Raw genomic sequence first — 17,459 nt, forward strand, 5'->3', positions numbered from 1 at the left:
TCAGTGGGACAGGGAACTGGGGAGGAATCAACCCCTGCACAGAGTTGACAGAGTACAGTGATTTGGGCCGGGGTGAGTCAAGGGCAGGATTCTTGCAATAAGAGTGAGGGTCCCGGGGAGCCTGGGATAGTGCCTTTCATTACAAAGGGCAGCCTATCAGGCTTGGGCAAGGGGAGCTCAAAGTGAAGCACTCACCCAGACAAGTGAACTGGCTGCGTTCAATGGTGGGACAGTCAGCCGGGATTTGATACAAGCAATCAGGGTTATTGTGTCTGAGGTTGTTTCCACAGCTTTGCAAGCCATACAAGGTGTAATGGCTCGCCCAGATCTAGGACATTCAACTCAGGTGACTGCAGTACATTCCACGCAGGTGATTTCAGGAGATGAGGCAGACACAGAGGGCGGGGTGAGTTAAATCAACAATGGATAAACGTTTACAATTGTAGAGGTGTTTGGATCTGCTTTGGGGAGAGGTACATGAGGTGGTTTAGGGTCCCATACCAAAATGATGTGGCAAAGGTGAGGACTGTGGGCACTAGTGGTTCCTCTGAAGCTTACCCCATCATGTGTTGGGTTTTTTTGGGTAATCATATGGGTCAGCAAGAAACTGTCTCAGTTTGTCTGGGGAGGCCCACCCCGTAAGCAGATGCAGAGTGTAAGCAGATGCAGGGTATTGCACGGCTGATACAGGCTAACTAAGTTCCTCCAACATGGGGACAACCTTGGGAGAAGTGTCTTGCTAAGGCTGCATTCTTTAGCTGTGCTTGTGTTACAGCTGAAGCTTACCCAGAGAGAAGCCCGGCCTTATCAGATATGTAAATATAATCCGGCGGACATGCAATACATTCAGTGGCATACATCTAATCGCAGCAGTTGCTGTTGCAGAATTGGGCGGGCATGCAATACATTCAAGGGCATACATTTCTTTATAACAGTGGCTTTTGCAGCATCTGTACATTCAGGCATGCATGCAAACCATGTTTTGGGTCTCATACAGGACAATCCTGCCACGGTGGTGAGGGGTGGTACAGGACGCAGGGTCGAACAAATGTGACGTGCAGGTAGGCCCTGTTTGAACAGGGCGTGGGTGACAGAAGAAAGGTGGTGCAAAGGTCCAGCTTCAAGCATTGGAATGGGCGAAGGCCTCCTGTGGGACTACCCCAGCAAAGCCAATGGGTCAAATGTATGTGCTGGGTTTCTTTTAATGGGGATTTTTATCCTCTTTATATAAAATAATAATGATTAAAGTCAAGGGTGGGGTTTGGCCATGTTGTTAAGGCAATAATTCCACAAGGAGGAATTCGGGGGTACAGTGGCAGGGCCACCCGACCAATTGCCTCTGCACAATTTCTGTATTTTGCCCTGAGGCTTGGCCCCCGGAAAGGCTCCAGGGAATTACATTGCTTCATAACCTCTCTGGGGTTGACAATGGCATAGCACACACCTTGTCTCATTTTCAGCTCCACAGTCTTCTGGAGTTGGCACCAGGAGCCAGCCGAGAACCCAGGCAGATGCCCCTGGCACTATGGAACCTTGGCAAAGAATGGTTGTCAGGGTGTTGTGTAGATCAGTTGCTCCGTGCAACGTGGCAGGGCTGTGAGAGAAGTTTTAATGATTCCATGCAATTTCGGGATCAGGAAGGCCGGTCATCAATACGGCCCTTTACAGAGGAACCGGTGCTGCGGTACATGCTGTCATTGGCAACATGCTGTCAACTGGCATCCTCCACAATCTCAAATTGCCTTTCTGCCATTACATTCATCAGTAGGCTAAATGGTTATCCTAATCCTTGCAGTGTTTTTTTTGTTTGAAGGTTTTTGGCTGGGTGGTCACGTACTGGTGGCCGCAGGGTGGATTGTTGTTGTTGTCCCCTCATGGTTTACATACTTAGGAATCTTATGCAGATCCTTGGCTACGTATGTCGTAATGGACAGGAGGCAGCCTTGTTCAGGGCTGCATTCTTGACAGCATTTTTTGGTGCTTTCAAGATCAGTGAGCTAGTACCTGGATCTGGTAGGGACTCAACCGGAATGGCTTTGCAACTGCGGGATATACAATGGCATGAGCATTCAAAAATGTAGCACTTGCGACGGTCAAAGACAGCTCAACTCAGCTGGGGTGAATCTGTGATCTTCCGGCAGGGTGGTGAGCCTGGATCTGCCCAGTTCAGGCTTTGAAGGCCGACAGGGTTATAAGGCCAAAGGGGGAAGGCCCCTTTTTATGCATGGTGAGGGGAGTCCCCTCACAGCATATCAATTTGTTACTGTGTTGAGATGGGAGCTAATGAGGATGGGGCTGCCAGCCCATGAATTGGGATCCCCCTCATTCAGAATCAGGGCAGCAATGGCAGCAGCACAGCTAGGTATGGGAGCAGAGGCAACCCAGGCAATTGGGCGTTGGCATTCAGTTGCGTACCGAACGTATGTCAGACCTCAGGTGGCAAGTCAGCATTAATTTCTCGTAATCTCATTACAAATATTGGACGACCAGTCATGAAGATGGATCTGTGGGCATAGTATTGTCTTTTGGGCCCATAGGCACGTGTTCAGGTTGCCCAAGGGTTTGCAGCTGGGCTTCAGTGATGAGGCGATACTCAGTTGGCATGCAAGGAAGAGCATGTTTTGGGATCAACTAATACCAATGCTATATGCTGTGCAGGCCGGTCAGTGGCCCTCTAGACATAATTGTGGTGCATCTTGGGGAAAACGATTTGGGAATGCTTAAAGAGGTGGAACTAATGCTCAGAACAAGAAGGGACTTGGGGCTGATCCTTGAACTTTTTCCAGGAGTTAACATGATTTGGTCAGACATCCTTCAGTGCAGGGTCTGAAGGGGGAGCCATGAGCCCCACAGTGTGAACAAGGCAAGGAGATATGTGAACAGAGAGGTGGCCAAACTCCTTGGGACCATAGGAGGGACAGTAATTTCACATCCTGGTATAGTATATGGGGCAGCAGCATTGTTTCGGAAGCATGGGGTTCACCTGTCTGACTTAGGTGCTGTCCTGTTTTTAACGGATATAAAAGATGGCATTAGGAGATGTCTGGGAACCCGACTGGGTATGGGGAGGAGGCAGCCATGCTAATTGCTGGTGCCTCCTTGTGGTAGATGTCCAGTCCTCCATAGGAAAGGTATACAGTGACCGGATAAATGGCTTGGAAAAGGACTTAAAAAGAGGCGTTCATTAAAGGAATGAATGGGGGGGGGGGCAGTTGGGGACTCCTACGATTGGTACGGCAGCCAATCCCCCCATCCTTATAGCCCACCTTAACCCTCCTATGAGGCAGGGATGGATGGTAAGGTCCTGGCAATGGATTTGCTGGAGGGACAAGGAGAGAAAAAGAAGGGGAGCTGGTAAAAGCCGGGGATTTATGGAATAAACATGGGGTTACCTGCATTGTTACCTGCCAGGTAGTCCCAGACATCTAATAATAAAGTTGCGGCCTGATTTAACCCATGTCAAATGTCTCCTGTCCTTCTTTCGGCATAGCAAGACAATGGTTTCTTGTTTCACTTCAGTGCTTAAAATCAGGAAAAAATAGGATGGAATGGGATGTCGTCACTTCCTGCAAAGAAGCCATGTCTTTTTCTTCTTGTTTCGACCCCTGCACATTCTTATTTGTTTTCAGTAAGAAATGGTGGCATGATCACCTGGTACTTAACTCTAACTGAAGTGTGCTTCAATTTACATACACAGTGTAATATATGGGGTGCCTCCATACCTTTTACATCATGACCTTTTTTAACACTACTCTTTATTTAGCAAAATGTATTAATAAGTGGTAGAACCTACTTAGTTAAAGATATTGGGAAGATCATAAATGAAACATCATTGAAAAGGAGTTGATCTGTGTGGCAGAGGAGTTGTCATAAATATAAAGGGAAGGGTAAACCCCTTTGAAATCCCTCCTGGCCAGGGGAAAGCTCCTCTCACCTGTAAAGGGTTAAGAAGCTAAAGGTAACCTCGCTGGCACCTGACCAAAATGACCAATGAGGAGACAAGATACTTTCAAAAGCTGGGAGGAGGGAGAGAAACAAAGGGTCTGTGTCTGTCTGTAGTCGTCTTGGCCAGGGACAGAACAGGAATGGAGGCTTAGAACTTTTAGTAAGTAATCTAGCTAGGTATGTGTTAGATTATGATTTCTTTAAATGGCTGAGAAAAGAATTGTGCTGAATAGAATAACTATTTCTGTCTGTATATCTTTTTTGTAACTTAAGGTTTTGCCTAGAGGGGTTCTCTATGTTTTTGAATCTAATTACCCTGTAAGATATCTACCATCCTGATTTTACAGGGGGGATTTCTTTATTTCTATTTACTGCTATTTTTTATTAAAAGTCTTCTTGTAAAAAACTGAATGCTTTTTCATTGTTCTCAGATCCAAGGGTTTGGGTCTGTGGTCACCTATGCAAATTGGTGAGGCTTTTTATCCAACATTTCCCAGGAGAGGGGGGGGTGCAAGTGTTGGGAGGATTGTTCATTGTTCTTAAGATCCAAGGGTCTGGGTCTGTAGTCACCTAGGCAAATTGGTGAGGCTTTTTACCAAACCTTGTCCAGGAAGTGGGGTGCAAGGTTTTGGGAAGTATTTTGGGGGGAAGGACGCGTCCAAACAGCTCTTCCCCAGTAACCAGTATTAGTTTGGTGGTGGTAGCGGCCATTCCAAGGATAACGGGTGTAATATTTTGTACCTTGGGGAAGTTTTGACCTAAGCTGGTAAAGATAAGCTTAGGGGGTTTTTTCATGCAGGTCCCCACATCTGTACCCTAGAGTTCAGAGTGGGGGAGGAACCTTGACAGGAGTGAATTGTTTAAACCTGCTAGATTTGAGAAGAAATACTACAAATCAGACATCCACCCAATAGAATCATATAATTACCTGTTAAAGAGCTGATACATTTACTATGATATATGAAAGTCCTTCCTCATTGCAATCTATCTGTGGATCAGAATATCTAAACTAAACTTTAAATGTGTAGAAAAGGTAGAAAATGCACAATGGCAAGACAACTTCCAATGGTAGTTCTGTTAACCTAGAGAACAATTAAGCTGATTTAAGTTGCATTAGCACATTAGGATGCCCTTACATGTGTATAACACTACAAATAAACACAACCATAAAAGGCTAATTATTTTGTTTCAGAATATTGTTTAATCACATACTCTGGAATCTAACACCAGCTCTCTCTTACGTATTATATTATCTTATTAAACTTTTTAGATTTGAAAACAAGACAAACATTTTACTTAACATATAATAAAACAAAATCTCAGAAAATTTTCTGACTTTTCAGTCACACATTTAGTGTACTAATCTGGCATTAAAAATCACATCAAAAGGAGTAACAATAACTACTATACATTTCAAATATACAAATGTTTTTCTTCAGCTGTGTAATAAGCAATCTATTTTAAAACAAAATATTGACATTTTCCATGAAACCTCTTCTCAACATTCAAAACACATAATATAGATCAAAATATTCCCCAGTGATTAATGGAATACTTACACTTCTGTATTTCACGATATATTCCAATATGGGGGATCCTCCATCATCCTGTTTAGTTATACTAAGTTTAAAGCTCTTTCCACTGCCTGGCTGTCCATGAATTGATGGAGGGCTTGGCTCACCTGAGTATTGGGGTGGCCGGGGGAGGGGAGGGGGGAGGGAAGAGAAGAAGAGAAATTCAATATTTCTATTTTATATGTATTATTTCTACTGTTTGTTTAATTAATATTATTAATCAAAACCTTCATAATCAAACAGGATGTTTTCAAGATTTCTGTAACATACTTAATGATCATCCTGGCATCAGTGCTGTCACGTTTGTTACAAAACATATAAAAGACTTGTACACTAAAAATAAAAGGGATTTAGAATAAAAATAGTCTCAGTCTCTGTGATTTGATATTTCTTATCCTTTCAAATTTAACTTGTTTAAGAAATGACTCCTTATGCAGACACTAATTTAGAGAAGCAGCTGGTTAATTTTAAGCACATAAGTAATCCCATGCTATTCAGCAAATCGTTATACGCAACCTTAACTTAAAGCATGTGCTTAAGTCCCATTGGTGGAATCTAAATCTTTATTAATGGACAATAAACTGTCATAAACAGTAGCAATAAACTGTCCCAAAGCAAACCCGAGGCTCTTTTAGATTATAGAATACTATCATTTTATTAAGAATGAATTTGAAGAAAAGCATTTTGTAAGATCTTGAAATGTATGAAATTTTACTTCAAATACACTCTATTTTTATAATAAACCCACCAATGTTGACTCTGTTGTTTCTTACAAGTAGGTTCTATTATAATAGGAACATTTGTGCTGAAATTTTGATCAGAGTACGTTTTAAACCAGAGCATAAATACAGGACTCAAGAGTACTGCCATTGCTAAAAGGAGAGAGCTGTGTTATGGTCTGCTGGAGCACAAGTGCATGTTCCATCATATCTTTACTCTAAGTATCTGATCCCTTCCAGGAAAAAACAGGGCACTGCCATAAAAAAGAAACTTACTCCTGGAATGCTTCAGAGGGCAAGATTCTTGTATATTTCACTACTAGACCTGTTTAAAGTTTTGCCTGAAAGCTGTTTTTCAAATTATTTTTGTTTTTTAAAGTAATCATTTTTTTTCTTTCTAATTGTTCTTAGATTTTTTCAACCAAGAAAAGGGAAAAAAAAACTGTTTTCTAAAATGGAACATTTTTAGTCAAAATATTTTTTAACTTTTGGTTTTTCAGTGAAAATTTGAAAAACAAATCACAGGAAATTTGGGGGAAATATTTTCTTTCAAAATTTTTCCTCAAAAACTATTAGCATTTATTAACTACCTCTATTCAATACCTTTTCTTCACCACAAAATGAAGCAGGTTGGCTGAGCAAAAGGGTGGGATGATAGTGCAATTGTGAACGTAAAAATAAAACACGTGTCTTAGGCCTGTTTTTCTCAGGTCATCAAGAAGAGAGGCTAAATGTGTGCAGCTTTCTTGAGAGACCTGCTGTGAAAAAAAGCTGGAGACACTGAATGTAATTTAATTAGGCTGAAACTTTATTCCTAAATGTCTGGGAGTATCCAACTGATAAAATTGTACAGTGCAGGTAATTCCATAATTATTTACATATACCCAGAGGGCTGCTGGCAGCTCTTCCTCTTACTCATCCTGGTCCCCAGCCAACTTGCTGCTGCAACTCACCACACTTCCTTGGATGAAGAGTAAGGGGTCTAAAATGGGAGGGGGGTTGACTCCCGATATACCAATCATAGGAGCCCAGGACCACCCCCCTGTTTTTGCTCCTTTAAAGAATACCTCCTCTAAATTATTTTCCAATTCATTCTGTCTGAGCACCATATCCATTCCCTATGGAATTTGTGATAAGACATATTCCCCACACTGGCCCTGAGAGGGCTGAATTAGTCCAAGTGGGCCCAATCAATCAATTCGGATGCAAATGGGGGAGACTTAAGCTGGAGGAAGCTAATTAGAAGAACGTCATCTATGAGGCAACAGGTGGGGCTTCTACAAAGCCACGAGGTTAGCAACAATGTGGAAGGCATCAGGCAGGAAGCCTGCAGTCCTCCTCCCTGAGATAAGGGAGAAGGAAGGGAAGAAGAGGCCAGAGGTGAGAGCAGTAAGATGGTGGAGCTACACATCTTAACTGTTCACTACAGGGCCCTAGTCTGGAAACCAGAGTAGAGGGTTGGCCTGGGTTCCTTTACCAACCACTGCAGAGTGATACTGGCAGTGATCAGAAAGACTGCCTGAGTCACTGTGGGAATGACAGGGTCAGAACAGCAGGCATGAGGACTGCCTGATGCCAGGTGGACAGAAGAGACTTTTAAAGGGTTCCCAGAAAGGGAACCCAATTAATGACCTGGCCAGAGGGCTGAATCACAAAAGAAGCAGCAGCAGCTCCTGGAGTGAGAGAGGAGCTGCAGACCAAGATAAAGTGACAGAGAGATAGGGTGCAACTACAGGAAGGGGCTTCTACCTCACATTGCTAATCCCCAGAGTGGCCAGGAGGAGGCACCATCCAGCAATGAGTAGAGTGCCCTGTCACAGAATTCCTGCACTGGATATATCCCCAGCTTACACAATGAGTTGTGACTTCATAGCCTAACCCCCTTTTGTTTTTTGCCCCCACTAAGCCTCCAACCTGCTGTGGGGCTTGTGAAAAACCCACTCCATCTTGGTGAGGGCGAAAATTCCTTCCCAGACCTCCAAGAAAGGAGCAACTAGTGTAATGGTCACACAGCAGGTCCTGAAGAAACCTGATATTTTAACTACTGCCACAGGTGGAAGCTGTTCAGCTTGGTCCAGGTAAAAAGGGGACCTTTTGCTGCAGAGACGTGGGCATAAATAGTTCCCCTTTCTTCCAGTCACCTGGAGGGGGGCATGGGTCTGTGTCCCCACATTGACCTGTAATTGAGCTGCCTGACTCCCAAGCAGGTAGCTCTCTAGTCCTTAAAGGGGCAACACACCTTCTCTGACAAACCAGACAAAGGGCCCCAATACTTAACATGTGGTAAGGTCGTATCAAGAGGCCAGTTTTTTTTGTTTTTTTTAAAGTAATTTAAAGGCAGGCTATAGTTCAGGTCACTCAACTTTGACGGTGCCTCTCTTTAAAGATAGTGTTAGAGCAAAGTAATAAAATGGGTAAGTGTATTTGTAAAATAATTATTATTATGAATATGTAGATAACTGATGTAAAAAACTTATTAAACATTAAGCATATGAACCTTCCCTGGGATAGTGAGGTAGGTACAGTAGTATTTTTTAAGAGAAACAGAAATATGAACATGATGGGACAACAGAAAAAGGAGTCAAAAATGGTTATGTTAGATTATTCAGTTCTTGCTCTTTAGCACCACATATTTAAATTTGAATTCAGTTGTTTAATACTCTTTGTTATTCTAACATATTGTACCAAACAAAAACTTCATTTACTTTGATGTAGAAATGAATGCACTGATAATTAGTCATACTTGCTGTGAACTGTTGCACTATATAACTGAACCACACAACCCTGAATTTGAAAAGCTTTCTATGAAACTGCTACCAAAACCAATGCTGACTTCACCAGCAGTGAAAAGACAAATGGGTCCTAACTACATATATCAAAGTACTGACAAATCTATTTAACCTTTCCCCATAGCCTTCCAAACAAAAATGCACCCATCACTGTGGCATCAGAGTGCATCTAACGTACCTTAAATTACATGTATTAATATTTCCAAACTAAAGGCCTGATCCAAAACCCACTGAAATCAATGGAAATCTTTCCAATTTTATCAATGAGTTTTGGACCAGGCCCCAAGTAATTATAAACAGTTATATAAAAGCTGCTGCTATTCAGAATTACTTTAACTTTACAATTATTTTGAAATGTTTGTGAGTTTGCAAACCATACATGATTTTATGTATCCTAGGTGTTGTAACCCCATGGCAGATTGTGAGAACTTTACTCGGTGTGAATGAGCATGGCAAAAATTGGCCTAATGGCAACAGTATATGCCTTTTGCTATAACTATTTGTCAAAGAAACAAACACTATACATGGCCATCTGTCACTGGATAGCTTCTAAAGCCCAGTCTGTCCGTGACTACTTTATGAAGTACCTCCCTGGGGGTAATTGAGAGTTGGCTGATTAGTAAACAAACAATTGGACCTGATAAAGGTTACCCAAGCTCAGCCAGAGTGGACTCCAACAGGAGACAGGAGACTCCTGTGGAGGGGAACCCCAAGGGAAGCCTGAGCCAGAGGAGTGAACGGGGAGCTAAGAAGGAGAGCTCTCTGGGGAACCTACCAACACAGGCAGCCGGTAAGAGAAGCTCCTGGAGAGGAGAGCCTCCTAGATGGAGGGCTGCAGCCACAAGGCCTTCAAGAGGACCTGGTCTCAGCCAGCAGTTCCACAGACACAAGCCAGAATACCAGCCCAGCAAGGATCACCTGCTGTCTGTGGAGAAGAGTTGCAGTGGCAGACCTCTCCAGATTCCAGAGGACATATTTCAGTATGGGTAAGAGACCTAACACTAGGGGCAGAGACTGGAATTCAGAGACCCCTGAGGAAAAGCCTGGATGGAGGTGAACACTGAATTCAGCTGTGGGACATGGACTAAGAATGACCTAGCGTGACCAAATTGATCCTGTATTCACACCCTACACACTACTGTAATAATCTTCGCACAAAGTATGCCTTGTAAAGTATCATTTGAAAACTCATAATTCACTGGTCAATAATATTGTGATGAAATGTGTATGGCATCATTTTATGAATTCCCCCCGAATCACATTGGTGGAGCATGTTCAAACTCACGTAGCAGGTCTTAAATAAAGGGATGTGTTTACCTGAAATTTACATATAAACTATAAATAAAGTCCTCAGACAATGAAATGGGGAAGACAGGGGACAAAGGAGATCTGAATTTCAGTGAACATGGGCAAGGGATAATTTGCTGGGGGAAATTTCTACTGAAATGGCCACATTCTATTCTCATTAAAGTCAGCGGTACAGCATGGGTATAAATGAGAACAGAATTTAGGCTCATATGCTTTAACATTATGTTCTCCAGGATAAAACATTTAAGAGACTTTTTTTCTAATATTCTGATAAATATAAATAACTAGAGAAATTTTCCAATATAGGGTCATCAAAATGACCTGAAAATGTGATTTCTGGGATCATCATAATCTGGGGCAGGGATTGGCAATTTTGGCACGCGGCCCGCCAGGCAATCTTTGGCATGCGGTCCTGGTGGGCCGGGCTGGTTTGTTTACCTGCCGCATCCATAGGTTTGGCTAATCACAGTTCCCATTGGCTGCAGTTTGCCACTCCAGGCCAATGGGGGCTGCAGAAAGTGGCTTCCGCCGCGGGATGTGCTTGCCGCCGCTTCCCACTGCCCCCATTGGCCTGGGACAGTGAACCGCAGCCAGTGGGAGCTGCGATCAGCCGAACCTGTGGATGCAGCAGGTAAACAAACTGGCCCTACCCACCAGGGGGCTTACCCTGCCTTACCCTGGTGGGCTGCAAGCCAAAGGTTGCTGATCCCTGATCTAGGGGAATGTGGTATTGTAAACTGCATTTTACTCATAGTGAATCATTTTTGAAATTATGAGCTGAACTAGAGGTAAAATAGGCTTACAAGAGTACAAATAAACTAACTTTTCATTTAAAAACAAAGGCATTACTCACGAACAGGTAAAGTCTGAAAGATCTCAATTTTGCTATACTCTCCTTGTCCTTTTCCATTTACAGCTGCAACCTTGATTTCATATGTTGTGTTCGGTTCCAGATTGCTAAGAACAACCATTGCTAAAAGGAAGGGAAAGAAAGCGGTGAAACAAAAATTGACAAAATGATTAAGACAATAACATTTCCAAGGCCATTTTGTAATTAATTGGCTTTGAAATTAGGAGTCTAATTTTACAATGTTTTATTTACAAAAGTGAAAAATAGTCATCTGGTTCAATGCTAATAGTTCCAAATGGTTTTGTTACTACACAAATTTTGCTGCAATTAAATAAGTTATGCCATCTGCGGATGTTAGTGTAGGATTTACAGAAGTCAGGTGCAAATATAAAGAGCTTGGTAGTGCTTCACATTTCTATGAGATGCCGGGCCTGATTCCCCAGTAAGACTGGGACAACTCCATTGACAAACAGTTGCCCTAGACACCATTGGATGATGGCCCCACTGAAGGGACACACAGGCTATGTCTACACTAGAATAAAAGACCCCGGCATGGCTGTGGTTAGCCCACATCAGCTGACTCGGGCTTGTGCTACAGAGCTAAAAATGGCTGTGTAGACACTTGGGCTGGATACTGGGATCTGGGACCCTCCCCCATTGTCGTGTCCCAGAGGTTGGCCTCCATCCTAAATGTCTACACAGCTATTTTACAACCCTGCAACATGAGCCCTGTGAGTCAACTGACCCATGTCAGCCGCAGGTGTTTAATTGCTGTGTAGACATACCGTCAGGTGGCGTGGGGCTGCTTCAGTGGTTATTCTGGCATCCTCCCACTCCTGGCCACCTGTATGGAAGATGCAGATCTGGAAAAGAGGTCATGGGCTCCCTTACTTCCAACTGAAAACTGGCTGCTGTAGCGCCTTCCTTGGGACCATTATCAGCTGCTGTAAATTGAGCGGGACAAATAAGCAAGTGAATGACAAACACTTGAAATGGGTTTAAACTGCAGGCTGCAAGTTTATTAATTATACCTTAGGGAGGGGACTACCCTGCTCACCCCTAGCTCCAACATAACAGGGAGTTATTTAAGTAAAGCTAGTTACAGGGCTTCAGCCACAAACCAAACAACAAGTTGGGGTGAAACCTCTCACCACCATCCCACATAATGAGGAGGATGGAGAAACAGAGGCCACAAGGCTAGGAGGGAACTTCATTCTGCAAAGACTTCAGATCTCCTCCCCACATGTGCAAGATCCAGCAATGAAATCCAAGGTCTCATTTACCTCTGAGAGCTGTCCCGTTTATCCTGTACCCACACTGCACACCAGCTACAAGTTGCAACAAGTCAATAGTCTTAACAACACTGTATGAACTTTGAATCCTATTGTTCCCAATCTAATTGTGCCTCCAGAAGGCTGCAAGAAGGGCAAAACAACCCACCAAACCACATGGCAATTTGGTCCTAGGAGAAAAATTCCTTCCTGATTCCTAAAAATGAGTGATCAATCAGGCCACAGCATCATATGCGGTATACCCTCTAACCTACAATTGGGAGAGGAGAGGGAGGAGGGCAGGGAATGAACTGGAGAGTAAGAGTCTTTTGAAAAGCCTGAGATAATTTAAAGAGGCAAAGGGGGGAGGCACCTGGCAGCCAGTCACCTGACCCCATTCCTATTGCCCAGCCGATGGCTAGGCAAAGCACCAAAGTTGGGTGGGGAGATAGCACCCCCCTTCCTGTGATGCATGTGTTTTGGGCTTCCCTCATTGCCTCCTGTCCACACCAGGTCCTCCCCGACTCAGGGTATTAGAAAAGTTTTTCAGACATGTCTGTATCCATCACCAGCTCCCTCACAATGTAAGCTGAAGCGTGGTCTCCGAAGACAGAGCACAGTGTCCACCCTTGCCCTTTGAATGTAAATTATCCATTTGCCATGCTGTGGAAATTCCACTTTGTTTTACTAACAAACCTCTAAAGAGAGAAGATTCTTGTCAAGAGCAGAAGAAATTTTCTAAGTCCTAATATCAAGAATTTGAAAGTTAACTGATCCCATCTGTAGATTCTTGAAGAGAGGTCTATGGAATGCGTACCAGCCAAGGCACTGAGGGACATTCTCAACAAATGATTCAGAAAAGAAGGTTGGCACCTTAACCTTAGATACATAAATATGTCACCTAATATCTTCAGCCAGCTGTTGAAGAGCACTTAAAAGAGCAAGAGCTGATTACCCAAGATGTGCATCAGTAAGTGCCATGTATTAGAAGGGAAAATCAAACCCTAGCCTGAGTATTCCATGCAAACCAAGCTTGACTCTAGAACTGTAGCTGTACTTCAGGATGAAATTATAAGCACATGCTTAGAACAGTAAAAAAGTTGCATGAAATGAACTATACTCCTAATAATACAAACATAGAGACAAGGTACAGCAAATCAGCAATATAATCTACAAAAGAGTTGGATTTCAGATTCTCTCTGGAAACACAGTACAGTATATTATGAAAAGACTTGGCATGATCAATGCAAATGTTATTGATGTCACATATGTGCCTTGAGACTTGAACACAACAGGAATCCACAGAACATGATTTCCCTGCGCCTACATAGAAGGGGTACTCAGTTGCCCTGACAATAAAGTTCCCTGTTCCCTCCCAGGGTTCAGATCCACATGGGGAAAAAGGATGGAGATTTGATGTGCTGCAAGAGAAGCACATCAACCCTCACCTACCCTGTAGAGCTAGGGCTGTATTCTCTTTATTGTGCAGTCACCTTTGAGGGGCAGCCACAAGTCTTTGATAGTGCAACTCCATTGGAGTCACTGTGCCAGGGAGCCTTTTTCTTTCTTTCTTTCTTTCTTTCTTTCTTTCTTTCTTTCTTTCTTTTTTGCAATGGTGAAGTATTTCAATGGTTGATTTAGTATCATTTTTAAAGTTTTATTTATCCTGAACACATATTGTTTCTGTTATTACTTTTGTTATTTTATTGACTCCATATTTATTATCCTGTCTATTTTGGATGCCTCTTATTTTCTGTAGTAGATAGAAGCCCCATTACAAGTGGATCTAAATGAGTTTAATGAGTTTTGGAAAACAGGAATTTACACATTTCACACTTTATTATGAGCATATTATATGAATTAGTTATTGACACATGGTGATCATTTTCTCACAAACAAAGCTGCAGAGTTACGTCTGACAGCATTCCTTAGTTTTGTCATTCTTTCATATTTTTTTAAGAAATAAACTAAATTATTAGCAATTATCTATTGAAAAATAAAGACATTGGATGAGAATATTCATATTTTCAGAACAAGTGTAATTTTACAATATATAGCATTCAACCATAGCAAGATGAAATTAAAAGAGTAGAATAAGCAGCAGCACTGTTTGATGTGCCTTTGAGCCATGACTGCTTTCCACATCTGAATAAGGGCATTCAGAATAAACCTTCGGGCACACAAAAAATTAGTGGAACGGCAAATGTTTTTAAAATTTAAACAGCATTAAAATGTGGCTATGAGTCTGCCCTTTATAAAATCCTAGCGTGTTAACAACCCCATAAAATCCAAGCACCCAAGCCTGCAAATACTTACGCACATGATTGAGTCTATGGGACTACTGAAATGAGCAAAACTATTCATGTCTTCAGTGCTTAAAGGACCACGGCCTACATTTGAATCTCCTACATACCACTGTACATCAGATACCTTGATCTGAAAAACAGCTTTATGAAAACAATATGCTTGAAATCTGACAGCATAATCTGGCCCCAAGCCTTGGCATCGATGGAAAGTTCTGCTTAAAAATCTGAGGGTATGATGTAGCCCTTGACTGTTTTATGATTGTATTCTTAGAAAAAAGGAAGAAATTAGCACAAACTATAATATTTTGTAGAACCCCTTACTTTCGTCAAGCAGAAAACAAGCACTAGAGTAATAGGCAGGTGGTGGTAACTACAGGAACTATCCAACTACTGAAGGGTAGAATGTCCAGGGCTTAATAGGATCTCAAAGAAATGATGGACTTTCCATTGCCAGATAATGCAGTTTATTACTTTGTAATGAAACAATGGGGATGGGAGAGCATTATTAAATACAGTAATTATCAAAAATGTATAATGTATGCACCCATTGCAGTGGAATCTGAGTAAAATAATGCCCAGTTCCTCTCTCTCCAACTTCAAATTGATCTCGTTCTCTCCTTAAACAGGGTTTATAGTCTCCAACGGCCAGTCCTAGGTGACTGTGAATGACTCAGGATTTTTATCAATGGTCACCTGGGCAAACTTTCACAGGCATCAGTACAGTGCTAAGGTTTACATTTGCAAAGCATCTCCACAAACTAAAATAAACCCAGAAGAAGTTTTACTAATGTGTGCACCATTTACTATATACATGCATGATACTGTTGGCAACAGGATCATGTCCCGAAGAGCAGCAGTAATTTAGGGCCACCTTCTGCCATCCTTACTTACATTCTATTCTATTCTATTGAAGGTATGTTGCCCACCTCCCTATAGCCGCTGAGCATTATCCACAAGTGCTCTAAGTGATGTGACTAGCGTTTGTCATATATGACTCGCAAATAGTGGGATGCATTAAATAGCATCTTACTCTGCTCCGCTGGCAGACTCATTCACTTTGCTGGGATTACTAACGGAGTAATTGCTCAACAGGGGTAGGCCTTATTCATGTCAAGTCATACATGTTGAGCAATTACTCTGCTGGGGGAAGAAGAGCTTCTCAGGTTTTGAAGGCATTATTGGACCTATAAATATGGTACAGACACCCTAAACTGCCCTGGCCTTGTTATTCCCACTGGTAAGGAGTTAGCTATTGGTGTGCAAGTCATATGGTGCCAGCCAATAGCTCTGAAGGATTAGAAAGGCCTTGTGCAAGAGGAGTGTGACCCAAAATGTTAGGAGAAAAGCTACAAGGGATGTAACACTTAAAATAGAGAAAGCAAGAAAGGAAAAGGAAAAAAAAAATCAGTCTCTGCGTGTAAAAGTCAAACAATATTTCAGCTGCAGTCCATAAATGTTTCAGCTTGAGAAGTCTTGTTCATTATCACAGGATTTTAATGGCTATGAAGCAGAATAGTGCATTTATATAAAGTGCAAAGAGTGCTACTGCAAAGTTAGCAGTGAAACAAATGGTGTCATAAATCTAACCACATTTTTAAAAAAGATTGTCTGGTACCAAGATTAGGTTGTTTATATTGCTTGGTTATCATAATAGGATATGAGAATAGAATTATTTAGGTTTTATAGTCATATTAAATTGACACCCACCCTCCCCCCCCACAAGACTGCATAGCATAAGGACTCCCTTGTGATTGCCACAGATAACATAAATCATCACCCAACAAAGGAAAGCTAGGGTACAAATAATACAGTTATAGTACATTTAATCCCACAGTAGATACTTTTATGAGGACAGTTAATAGAAATATTGTATACATTAATACACTGAGAAGATTGTGGACTTAGCTGTTGCACAGAACAGCTTTCTTCTGGTCTCTGTTTCTAATTCACTGAAGAAGTAAATAGCATAAAAAATCCTAGACAAAAGTTGAGTAACTGCTATGTGAAATTAATCTTCTGTTTTGATAACTTCCAGAATCAAGTGGAACCTACCGCTAGCTACAAAACCAGAGTCAGACCATGCTCTCAGATGCATATCTTAGAAGGTGGGAGCACTGCAGAATTTCCATTAAATGGGAGAAATTTCTGTCACAAAGAGGATGGTTGATCCTAGGACACATCATCTCTCCTATCTCCAGGTATGATTCTCCATTATGTTGCACCTTGTAGTAAGCAAGCATAAAAGAACTACACCAGTGCCAGTATGTGGAAAGTTCTCATTTAGTAGTGTTTTACAGTCTGTTTGCCCTCACCTGGTAAGTGACTACATATGGTGCAAGGCAATAGGGAAACAGGACTACTGACTTCTGACAAAATTGCTTTTCTCAAGCTCCACAGTGTTGGGCAGAAAGAAGGGAAGGCTTCCCTCCACTGCATCATCTCCCTTGAAACCTGTGTGGCCTCTTCTTTGTAAGATTATGCCGACCCACGTAATCGTAAACTGGTTCTATGCTGTGAAGCCCCCTGAGGGTGAGAGATCTAGGGAAGCAACTGGAGAAGAAAAGGGAGCAAACTATGCCAACATTAAGAATGGGTCTGGGAGGACAGTGTTGAAATACTGGCAATCTGTACAAATGTCACTGTCTTCGGTTGATATCAAGAGATTTGAGGAATTTCTCTGCAATCCTTGGAATATTA

General features: G+C 42.2%; 1 protein-coding gene across 1 annotated transcript in view; it reads right to left on the reverse strand.

Moving 5' to 3' along the window:
- Positions 1-17,459, reverse strand: part of NCAM2 (neural cell adhesion molecule 2) — a 551,141-nt gene that overhangs the window by 80,037 nt on the left and 453,645 nt on the right. Inside the window, exons 13-14 of the mRNA XM_048868296.2 lie at positions 11,189-11,308; positions 5,505-5,626 (exon numbers count right to left, since the gene is read on the reverse strand). Coding sequence (XP_048724253.2) covers positions 5,505-5,626; positions 11,189-11,308 — 242 coding nt within the window. The remainder of the gene's footprint in view (positions 1-5,504; positions 5,627-11,188; positions 11,309-17,459) is intronic.

This window comes from Caretta caretta, chromosome 1 (genome assembly GCF_965140235.1).
Source record: "Caretta caretta isolate rCarCar2 chromosome 1, rCarCar1.hap1, whole genome shotgun sequence".
NCBI classification, from domain to species: Eukaryota; Metazoa; Chordata; order Testudines; family Cheloniidae; genus Caretta; species Caretta caretta.